This window comes from Embiotoca jacksoni, unplaced genomic scaffold (assembly GCF_022577435.1).
Source record: "Embiotoca jacksoni isolate LCO1_2020_lvr unplaced genomic scaffold, fEmbJac1.0.p SCAF_19, whole genome shotgun sequence".
Classification (NCBI taxonomy): Eukaryota; Metazoa; Chordata; class Actinopteri; family Embiotocidae; genus Embiotoca; species Embiotoca jacksoni.
Window position 1 is genome coordinate 1712097 of NW_027185329.1, and position 12306 is coordinate 1724402.

A 12306-nucleotide genomic window follows, 5' to 3' on the forward strand; every position below is an offset into this window, starting at 1 on the left:
GTAACATAACATAACACACCAAAAAAACAAAAAAGACCTGAACACAAGAAATCTGTGTCGCTATCTGGAACTGACACACTTTTTGTATTTGTATGTTGTTGCTCTTCCAGCCTGTCGTGTGCTAAACAGGCTGTATTTGAACTGTTTCCTTATTTTATTCTGAAAAATAAACTTGAATTTGTGACCACTGACCATTAAAGGTCGGATGCACTCAGATCTGAATTACGGCACACAGACAGGCGTATGTAGGACGTGTGAACTAATTACATGGAGACTTAGTTACAACCAGATGTTATTGCTGAACACATCAGCCTTTGCTCTTCTGGTTTTCATGCTGGTCACGTGACTTCGGGAATAAAATCGGCTTCTTTGGGTAAATAAATTGCCGATAACCAGAACATCTCCCTCTGTATCTTCTCTTTAGTCTCTTTTTCTCTGTGTATTTTCACAACATCTTTGTTTGTTGCCTGTTTTCTTGCTTTATAAATTAAATAAACTTCTATAAAAAAAAATAAAAGCAAGCATTTTATTATAATAATCTTGAACATTTTTGATACAAATGTCTTTTGAGTCACCCTCTACGGCCAAATGAGGAAACAAAATGGAGATTAAGCCTTGAATTTGCAGAGTTAGGTCCAATCGGATTTGTTTCTCAAATCAGATGTTTAGGACGGATCACCAACCTATCTGCATCGTCTGCTACGGTAACGACGTGTGCATAGCTACGCTGGTGACGCAGTTTAAAAAAAAAAATTGTTTCATTTAGGAAGCAAAGTGCCAGCGTCGTCCATGGCGACAGGATCTCCACTCTGTGATCGCTCTGCCGGCGGCGGCACAGATTCTGCTCACTCTCGTCTTTCTGAAAACGAGGTCGTCATTGAGAAATCGGATGCGAGCCAGCGGAGCCTCTGGAATTAGACGCATCAGTCGAAAATCCGATTGGATTCGCATTTCCTCCAAATGTGGGCCTGAGTGACACGTACGGCATCCGCCAAATACTGGCGGTTTTGGGCCAGGAAGGGATGGCACAGCTGAGAGACTGATGTCACGCACGGTCTTCATCCCTGGCAAGTGAAGTCCAAAAAAAGCTCAGCTGCAGTGACCGCTTCTGGCCACAAGGGCAGAAAAAACAAATCGGAAAGAAACAAGAATTTATTGTGAAACTTCAAATTGAATTTTCTGGGTTGCAGAAACCAAAGTAATGAAAAAGTGTTCCTGTTCTCATTAAAGATCGTACATGTCACAGTCAACGAGCAGAGATTCATTTTTTGCGTGTTCGGCTTCGGTCGGCTGGGTCGGAGGCTGGTACGTGTGCACCTGTGTGTGTGTGTGTGTGTGTGTGTGTGTGTGTGTGTGTGTGTGTTTGTAAGTGTGTCCCTGCAGGTGACAGGCTGAGCTGTGTATTGCGTATTGATCCGACCTGCTCCCTTCGCCGTCCCAGCAGTTAACCCCGGTTTCAAACAACACACGACCGTGACGGGGAAATCGATTTGGAGTCACCGGACCTGGGTCGGGCCGGTTGGCAATGAGGCCGTCGGACGGCGACGACGTGCCCCGACGGACAATTCATTCACCCAGAGAGGAGGGAGGAGAGCAGAAGGCGAGAGAGACAAAGATCAAGATTTAAGATCAGACTAGATTCGGTAGTTCACAGCAACGAGTCTGCAGATAAAAAGAGAGTTCAACATGATTCTTTATGGAACAGTTTGAAGAGCGGTTGTAAAATCAATCTGTGGACAAATCAAACCGACAGTCTGAGCCAACAAGAGGCTGCTTCGAGAGCACATTTTCTAAAAGGGATCTGATGCGATCGTATCCATCGTATCCATCGTAACCACCAGGAAGCCCGATCAGTCAACGATATCAAAGGAGCGGGTCGTCGATTGCAAATTACAAACCCAAAGTCCACACGGAGAATAAATGATGGCGTGACAGCGGGAGCTAATAAAGGTTTCACAGTGCCGTAGATTTCTTTGACATTTCACTACAATACTGGATCTATATCTGTTTATCTTACAGCGTGGACAGAAAACTTTCGGAATGAGCTCCACATTTTCAGAAACATTTCATGTACAGAAGTGGAAGAGAGTTCGTTTTTCTTGCTTCCAGCCTTGACAACTCAACTTCAATAACAAAACGCCAAATAGAAAAGCACTCAGGGCTCGTGGGCCACAGAGAAAACTTCAAGGGTGCAAGTAACACTCAGCGTAAAGTCAATAGATAGGAAAGTATTTGTTGCACAATAAACACAACAGGTTTTTATTTTTTTTATTTTTACTTGTTGCAGCTGTCAAAGTAAATAAATATCTGGAATCTGTGATTTTCACATTTCCGTACGTAACATTTTGAAGCTCGTTAGCTAAGTTGGCTGAGGTTTTTATGTGGCCCGTCGGCCCAGAATGCAACTTGATAACTGACTGAGTGAAGAGCAGTTGGGAAGCAGATCTAAACCCTGTTAAATCCCGCTGACCCAGACACGGGGTTTCCCCGACCCTAACCGTCACCTTCCTGTCGCTGAGGTTACCCGGAAAGGTCTTCTGCGGCTCAGGATGGACACTCTTCAGATATACACCTTAGATGTATTTCTCATAACACTCAAAGGTCCATCTGATGAGCAGGCAGCTTCTTCTGCACCACACAAAATATCAAAAATCAAGCTCCAATGGATGCTAAAGGTCAGCTAATGTAACACTGGAGTATTACTGACATACGAGTAACCAGAAAGACACACACAGACACACACGTTCTTCTTTCCAGCGTTCAACCGTATCGTATAAATTCATGAGGCTCGATCAATAACTGGTTAAGAAAGTGGGAATGAGTTCAAACTGTAAAAAAACCTTCTCCATGCCTCTGGGTGCGATCTCACTATAAATCCCTGGAAAGTTGCTGCTCGTAACTCTTTCTCCAGCAGTAATTACTGACCCCTCCGTCAAGGTGAAAGGTGAAGACATCCTTTTTTTTTTTTTTTTTTTGTTGCAACTGACAACATGAATCACAGAAAATGTAAAATGCCAACGAGAGGCTGTTTAGAAATACAGTACGTCTGACATTTTGGAGAGGTCGGAGGACCAGCAGGGTTCAGGCGATGACAGGAGGATAAGGTCGAACACATGTGAAAGAAATATCAATAATACAAAATGAGAGGTGACAAAAAATAGACTATTTAGCCCAGAGGCTGACGAATCAGAGCAGAATAGATAGTTTAGAGTAAAGAAATGCAACATGGAAACGGCTCTAACACCAGTGGAAAATGTAGAAAAAGAAAACTTCAGGTTTCCAGAATGTTCTTCGTTTTCTAAACTTCTTTTACTTTGTGGGAAAGAAGTACAAAGTTTAAAATTTGACGGATCTTAATCAGATGACGGGATTACTTAAAGGATCACTTAAAATTACAAAACATTTCTGCGTGTAAACTTTAAGGACGAAGCAAGCAAATATTTGAATTGTTGATTACTTGTTTCAATTTCATTGTTTAGTTTAAAAAATTTCACATCGCAGTTTCCCAGAGTCAGAAAAGGCATCTTTTGAAGTTTTGTCCAAAACCCAAACTTTTCAATTAACTGTCAGAGAACGCAGCAAAAACCCCCCAAAAATTGAAGAAGCTGGTACCCGTAAATGAATGTAAACAAATTCAGGAAGACGTGGAACCAAACTGAGAAGTTTCCCTTCGCTAACTGCTATTGAGGCGTCGCGGCTGCGCAGACGAGTAATGAGTTATGCAGACGAGGTTGGTTTCACAGTTTGTTTTGTTGTAGCATTACATGATCAGAGTCTTTTGTTGCACACGAGTGGGAAAGCAAAAAAAAGGGTTCTTTCTCCAGTCTGTTTTGTTGTTCAGACGGCCTTAATAATTCAGAAAATAAATCATGGATGAGGTGGGTTGAGAACTGATGCCGAGGTCTCCCTTAGTTTTGTAGCGTTATTCGTTTCATTCATCAGACACGTTTTCGTACACGGGAGAGCTGTTCAATTATTTGTGCAGTCGATAGAAATCAGAATCTTTAGGTTGAGATTCAAGCACCAAACCTTTAATATGTTACACTAGTGTTGCGTAAGACCGGTGGTGGAAACAGGTAAAGAGGCAACGAACACCTTTCCGGCATCTCTGTGACATCTGAGGGAGACTTTTTCCTCCTTCTATTTTAAATAATCAAATTAGTGGGTTTGAAGTCGTGGGAGGGAGGAGATGAGGAACTAATAAGTACACTTAAGACCTGCTTCCACCATCTCAGCCTCATAATTGGGCTCCAGGCCTGCAGCTCGATTTAAGTCCAAAAAATGAGATCGCTGAAGTCATTTCTTTTCCCGATAATATAATTCATTCTTTGATTAAATGTAATACCTGAATTGTGAGATGGTGGGTCACCTTTTTTTTTTTTTTTTTTTTTTTTTAAATCGTCGCGGTACCAGTGTGGAGATTTCACGGAAGATTTGATCACACACACACACACACACACACACACACACACACACACACACACACACACACACACACACACACTAGTTCGGTCTCATCCGAAACTGACTCGGCCACCAATTTCCAAACAAACTTCAGAGAAATAACATCCCAGATAGAATCTCTGTCATCCTTTTGATACAAACACCTTCAGATAGCGAGTGGCTAACTGGGAGTCGGTTTACTGGACTCTCGCTGATTGGGCTGATCCTATCAGGCAAAAGCGCTTTGGCAAAAAAAGATAGCGAGCACTTTTGAGGTTTGGGCCGATTCCTTCCCCCCCTTTGAAATCTCTGCAGCATCTCAGATTTCGCCAAATACTGGACTGACTGCATTGATCTGAGAGAAGCGCCGCTCGGATAAATTGGGGCTACGGAGCGCAAAAATTAAAACTCTTGTGGCTTTCCTCGTGAAACAAAATGAATACTTTAGTACCGCATTGTGCCTGGAGGCCGTACACAGAGCAGGGTTTAACCGAACGGGACATCTCTTGGCTGCCATCCGTGAGCCGCCGTTCTGGCACGGATGGCAGGTGGGGATGGGATGGGGGAGGAAGAGGGGTGGGGGTGGGGTAGTTTTTGTTTACGGGATGAATAAAAGAAACAAACAGCGTTCCTCGAGGTCCGACTAATCCCGGCTTTACATAAATTAAAAAGAGGGGAAACGCGTGGACAAGTGAAAAGAGTGCAAACATGCTCAGACTACCAAGTCTCTCACACACACACAAAAAAAGGAGGGCTGCCTGCAGAAGTCAAGGACGGAGCGCTTCAACAAGTTCAGTGGGACGATGTAGAAAACAAAGTTTACAGTCTAAAAATAGTCTTTGACTAAGCTGTGGGAGAAAAGGGGGTCTCTTCCCTTTTTCCAAACACGAGAGACGGCAACAAACTTCCTCCGCAGACGAGTAATGGTTTTTCATTCGAGGGAAGAAGAGTCGTTTCTCACTCCGGCGAGGAACGCCAGCTCATCAGTCCGACGTCTCGTCACTCCCGAACGCTGCCGTCTTGTTACCTGCCGGCGTGAGTGACGGCTGCGCTCCCGATCCTGACAAATTGAAAGCTTTGCCCCTGAACTAACCTGAAGGAGACGTCGTGTACGTACAGCTCCAAACAACAACAACAACAACAAAAAACAAAACACAGCAGCTCGGTTTGACTTTCATTGTTGACTCAAAACGCTCGCTCACGTTTCACATTTCACATTTCACATTTCACAGAGGGGAATTATTAAAACTCTTTAATTGAAACCTCCTGGATCTTAATGAGGACGTTTGTAAAATGAGTGCGTTTGATTTACGGACAAGAGGTTTGTGCGTGTGATCGAGAACGGAGGCGAAAGAAAAGGAAGGAAAGGAGAGCGACAGGAGTTAAGAGTGAATGCATGAGTATGCATTTATATTAGAGTCAAACAGATGTCAGATTTGAGGTGTGACAAATTGATAATAATACTCTTAAGGTGTGTTCAGACTGAATGTGAAGCAAATTTCCGTCTCACTTTATTCACTGAAAATCGGATTTAAATGAAACTATTGTGATTAGCAGCGATCTAGCTGTCTATGCACATCACCGGCGTCCTAAAGATTTGAAGGAATCTTTGGCTCGAATTGAAAATCGTAGCTGCGGATCCGGGAAACATAACAGCAAGAGATGCACGATAATATCAGCATGGTTTTTTTGTTTGTTTGTTTTTTTGCTGATAAAGGCTTTCAAATTAAAATATAGGCAGCGGCCCAGAAAGAAGATTTCTGAAGATTAAAATGATGCTTTAATTGTGCCCGAATACTCGAAACTTGACAAAAAACAACAACCCATATGTTATGTTTTACGTAAACAAGTTGAAGTAATTTTCCAAAAAGCATTGTATTTTATGTCTGCATCTGAGTAAACATAATCACACGTTAATTCCCCTGCAGGAGATAATTAATGTTCTCTTTGATTGGGTGGGAAAAAAAATCTGCATGTAATTGTATTAGAAATTGATCAAAAGAGTTGGAAAATATCTGCATATCATAAAAAAAAAAAAAAAAAAAAAAAAAATCCATTACGTACATCCATAATAATTAGAAATGTTGAAAAAGCAACTCAATGAATGGAAAGTAACCGTAGCAACCTATCAGAGGGGAAATAAATAAATAGACTAGCGGCAACAAGGAGCTCATTGAACCTCATTTCCATCCAAATAACTTTGTTTGACTGTTTTTATAATGTAACGTTTAATAATTAACATCTGTTTGAATAGTTGCTGACAACACCGAGGTCTTATTCCAAATAAGGAATTTAAGCAGCTGTTTAATCTTAAGATTAAATCGATCGGCCCATTTGCAGACGACGCTGCGTTGTGGCGCGGGAAACGTCGCGCTCGGGGTTTCGACTCGTTTGCTTTCAAAAATTCGCTTCACGTTCGAGCTGAAAGCACCTTAAGGTCTGCGTATATCAAAGTGCAAATAAAAATCAGAGGTGTGCGGTCTGTTGTCTAAAAACAGCGGCCCATTAAGTTACCTGCTGTGTTCACGTCTGCTCTGTATATAATGTAATTGTGCACATCTGACTGAAGTCCTCTGCGTGTTTCAGTCCTACGTAGCAGTCGCAAACCAGGTCGAGGCTTCTCCGTTCCTGGGGGACGGGTTAGCGTGTTACACCGCGATTTCATCCCCCAGACAGTCAGGAGTTCCCTGTCTGTTGAGAACGTTGAGCAGCCTCACCGTCTCCTCATCGGCCCCCCAGCCAAAGATCTCCATCTCCTGCCCTCCCTCGTCCTCCTCCTCCTCCTCCTCCTCGTCGTCGCTGTCGTCCGTGTTCGACTCGTACTCCGAGGCGATGCCCGACTCGCGAAACCTGGCGAAGCCCAGGCAGCCCAGAGATTTGACGTCGCGGGACGACAGCAGCTTCGCCGCGCCCCCGAACGCCTCCTGGGCTTTTATCTCCGCCTCGAGCGACGGGGGAGGCGAGGGGAGTCGAGGAGGCGGAGGCCCCGGGGGTCCCGGGAGGAAACGGAAACGCTCCAGTTTGAGCCGACAGGTGTCCCTACCTAGCGGGCTTCCCAGAGTCCCGTTGGACGACGAGAAGGCGTTGACGGTGCCGTCGCCGAGCGCCGGCAGGTTGAGGGCCGACACGTCCGGTTTGGGCGTCGTGGGGTCGCAGATCACCGCCGGCAACGTGGACCGGAACGTGATCTCCAGCAAACTGTCCTGGGAGCCCACTGAGGAGAGGAGACAGAAGAAGAGACATCAAATGTCTTGCGCCACCTTCGAAAGTTCAACCCGACACCAGATATAGATCAGGAAGTCAGCCGGTGGATCGGTGAGTTCTCCTTCAAGGTATGCAGAAAGAAGAACCAACACGTTTCGAAGCATTTCATCATCAGCCGCTCGGCGAGACATGAAAGAAGCGCTCCCGTCCTCTCATATCAAACGGCGAACCCCTAAACAAACATGAAAGATGAGGAGTTTGTGATTCCTTCAGCTGGAGTCGGGATCGGGTTTCTAAAAAAACAAAAAACAGACGTGGAGTCGACGGAAACAACGGCATCTATCAAACGCCGACAGAAAGCGCTCACACGACACCTGATTTATAATCTGCTGCCGATCCGTTGGAAATAAAAACGGGAGGATGCCGTGGGGAAAATACGAGGAGTCGAGTTACAGGAAAGTTACAAAAGTGGTACTTGCAAAAAAGCAAGATGCTGATCGTAAAGAGATTCCTTTAATAATAATTCAGACCAAAGGTTTACGTCGAGATGATTTGAAATTCTCCATTATGGGACATTCAGAAAATTTGCAAGAAGCAACATCGCCACGGCAACGACTCCTCTTCTGGTTTAACCGACGACCTTTTTTTTTTTTAATTTCTCACATCTTAAAAAAACCCTGTTGGTTTGTGAATGGCCGTCATTGAGACTCGAGTTCGGATTTTGGCCGGCGCCATCTTTGCTAGTTCGGAGCAGGTTCGGAAGCAGGAAGTGACCATATTTGGACGAGCTGGAGGGGAGGAGGGCCGAGCGGCTTTTTGAGGCTTATTTTCTAATGAATGAGGGATTATTTTCAGATGGACCTCCAGAAAACTAATAAGAAGGAGTGACTTTAGCTAACAACACCGAGATAACTGATGGACACATTTTATTCACTTTGGATTTGATGAGAGAAGTTGAATGGGAGTCTATGGAGCCGGAGGCTTTTTGGAGCCGACCTCTAGTGGCACTCGCTGGTATTGCAGCTTAAAACACTTCCGCATTGGCCTCATTTTTCAGACACGGAAGCTACGTCCACTTTTATAAACAGTCTATGCAACGTTTCCTTCTCTTTAGTCTATGTGGCGCGGAAGTTCGCGATGCTTATCGCTGAGCGGATATATTTCGCGCGTTTTGGTATTTAAAGAGGCGATAACGAGAGATTTTCTTTTCCTCCTCCGAGCGTCTGAAACGTCGGCTGATAACAGATCGTCTCTCGCGGGGTGACATTTGGACGGCGAGAAGATTTGTCGGTCTGAGAAGATGAAGAACAGATTTGGAAAAAAAAAAAAGTAAAACGTGTGAAGCTGCTGACGGAGAGGACGGGTCCACAAACTCAATGTCTCCACGTCTTTGTGTGTCTGTTTGCTCCGTCCCGTGAAAAGTCTCCAACTGTTACCGTGTGAGATGCTTAATTATCTTTTTTTTTTCTGCCTGCGTCACGTCTTAACTTTCTATTTTACGTTAGATTGTTCTGTCGCAGCACCTTTGGCCCGCTCAGCACTTTTCTACTGTCCATCCCATTTATTGCTGAGTCAGTGAAGCTTGTATTATTTCCTTAGTAGATTATTTCAGGAGTTTCTCTTTCCTGAGAAGCAGCCATGTTAGTTTGACGTTTATTTTGTTCCTCTTTTAATATTTGTTACGTCTTGTATAAATAAAAATGAGCTGTTAACGTCGTATTTTATGACAGCTGTTAATAATTTAAAAGTCTGTACAATATATAGACATTTTAAATGAGCTGACATTGCTGTTGACGTGTTGCTTGTACACGTTTTTGTATCATATGTTGGTGGCTTCAATTCTTGTGAACAGATAGTGAAATTAGATGAGTAATAAGGGACAGTGGAGAAAGTGGATCTCCAGGAGTTTCTTAAAAAGACTGCGTCTCTGCAGCTGAACATACTGCAGATGCACGTGCGGGTACTTTTTACACGGTCAGAAAGTGTATAAATACGTGTACAATGAAGTACGTGTGTGTGTGTACGAGCCTTTTTTTGAGAAATGTACTCACTGGAGTTTGGTCCGCACATCTTGGTCTCCAGCTCCTGGATCTGTTTCACCAGCAGCGAGATGTGCTGCAGCAGGTCTTTGTTCTGCAGCAGCAGCTGGTGGACTCGAGCCTGGGCCTCCAGCCGAGCCGTGGCCTCCGCACTCAGCTGGTCCTTCAGGAGATGGACCTGCGCCGGGAGGACGGAGGAGGAGGAGGAGGAGGAGGGAGGAAGAGGAGGAGGAGGGGGAGCAGGGAGGAAGAGGAAAACAGAGAAACAGATGCTCAGCGGTGAGTCAAACTGTAAACAGACGTATCCAAATGTTTTCCTGAACACCGAGATTCACCACATCCGACTCCACTCGAAGGCCTCGACCCAACTCAGCGGTGAAGTTTTCGAAGTCCTCGTTCTTTCGTTCCTTTTTTTTTTTTTTTTTTTTTTTCTTTAAGAAAAAGTTCAGCTACGGGCTTCGAATAGCTCTGTAATAATACGCGGTCACTTTGCAGCTAATCCCAGGACGGGGGGGGGGGGGGCATGTTTACCACCCCGTTGTTTTAACAATACTCTGTAACTGTTTGGGAACTGAGGGAAACAGTTGCTGGAGTTTTGAAAGTGAAATGTAGTCCCATTCTGGCCCGGTATAGGATTTCAACTGCTCAACAGTTCAGAGTCTCCTTTGTCGTAGTTGTCTTTGGTCTATTTTAAAGTAAATGTGGGTTTACGGGATTTGCAAATCGTCGCATTGTTTTTTTTGTTTTTTTTTTACATTTTACACAACGTCCAAACTTTTACGGGATATGGGGATGAAGTAAAAAAACTGACAGGAAGCATTTACTGCTCACTGTTACTTTTAAAACGTTAGAACATTTTGCTGATGATACTGACACACGTTTACTTGAATAAGGTTTATTTATGCAGGATTATTTACACTGTACGGTATTCGTTCTTTTACTTACGCGAAGGACCTAAATACTTCTACTGCCGGTTCATGGAAATCGTGACGGTCATTTTTTTTTTTACAATTTTCAGACATATTGTAAACAAAATGATTCGTTGATTAACCAATCAACGGACTAACTGACAATTTCAAAATAATCTTTTCTTTGTCTCAATTTTCTGATATTTCATCTTTCTACATTATCTAAATTGTATTAACACAAAATGTAAAAAATATCTCTGCACTGCAATTACCGCAGCTTTATAATCTTTTATTGGAGGACTAGCAGAGCTCCAGTGGCAGCTCTGATCCTCACGTAACCTCAATGCCACAGTCTGCTGTAGTCCGCCGGATTAAAGCGAAGACTCCATTTCAATTTGAGAATGAAAGGCGAAAACTTCTTTTTTACTCTTTGAATCATTTATATGAAAGGGGAGGAAGGGGAGAAAGACACACACACACACACACACACACACACACACACACACACACACACACACACACACACACACACACACACACACACACACACACACACAGTCTCTCCCCCGTTTTAACTTCAAAGTACTCTCCAAATCAAATGTTAGTGGCCCCACCTCCCACCCCATTCAGCCATCTCCCATCCTCGGCGCATAATTGCTTTCAACAATTTCAAAGGAGAAAAATTCTCAAGGTTTTTAAATCACACAAGCGGTTCAGAGGAAAAAGCCCGACGTGTCGAACGAGACCGGTTATTAATGATTTTCTGACAGGAGAGGCGGCGCTGCTCGCGATAATTTGATCAGGCTCAACCCCGGAGTTTGAACACGGCCCACCCTGAGCTCCGGATGTCGGCCGTCCAAACGGCAAAGCGAAAGAAACGTACTTTGAATCCAGTGACCCGGAGTACATGTTACTATTTGTGAAAATGGTCTTTTCCTTTAGTCGCATCGAGGTCCATGCAGAGCAATCGTGATCCTCGTACGGCTCGACGGCCTCGAGTTTTGGGTTGTAACTGATCATAACCGAGTTCGAACGGGTCGTGCAGGAGCTCTCGAGGGACAAACACAGAGGCTACAGATAAAAGAACCAAAAAAGAAGACAAAACTCCCGAGTGTTGACGAAGTATTTCTCTGCCTTTTACTCCGTACATATAAATAACTTCATCAAGTGGCTCTAAACGAGAAGGCCGCTGGTTTTGAAAGGCCGACCGAGCTTCGGTGAGTGTTTTTGTTTTTTTTGTTTTTTTTCAGAGCGATGTGAAAACACAGGGGACTCGTGTGGAGCATCGAGTCATTGAAACTCGTAATGACTCTCTGGTTTGAGCCCGACGTGGCCACAAAGCGCTCGTTACCGTGGCAGCACGGAGGACTCTCGGCTCCTGACGTCAATGGCGACACATATCAAAGGAGGCACGAATAGAAAACGACAAAACAAACCGTAATTGGATCGGAAACAACACGACAAGGACACTTCAGCATCCTGAAACACTGATGCTGTGAAAACCACAGCGGAAAAAAAAACTCTGTAAAACTGTGAAAACTGTCCAGAATAGCTCATTCTATGGTTTTGTATGTTGTTTATGTGCTGCGTGTTTTTGTGCTCGAGTTAAATGTTTATGTTGTATTTGACTAACTTACATTTTTGTGGATTTTATTATTTGTGCAACTTTGTCACTTGTTTTTGTAAAGCGCTGTAGAAATAAGATTATTGTT

General features: G+C 43.9%; 1 protein-coding gene across 3 annotated transcripts in view; it reads right to left on the reverse strand.

Moving 5' to 3' along the window:
- Positions 1-12306, reverse strand: part of nos1apa (nitric oxide synthase 1 (neuronal) adaptor protein a) — a 143004-nt gene that overhangs the window by 18820 nt on the left and 111878 nt on the right. For all 3 annotated transcript variants that reach the window (XR_011178401.1, XM_069152982.1, XM_069152981.1), the window contains exons 9-10: positions 9699-9864; positions 7487-7657 (exon numbers count right to left, since the gene is read on the reverse strand). Coding sequence is in view for 2 of the 3 variants with exons in the window: in XM_069152982.1 (XP_069009083.1) it covers positions 7487-7657; positions 9699-9864 (337 nt within the window). In the remaining variant the exon portion in view is untranslated. The remainder of the gene's footprint in view (positions 1-7486; positions 7658-9698; positions 9865-12306) is intronic.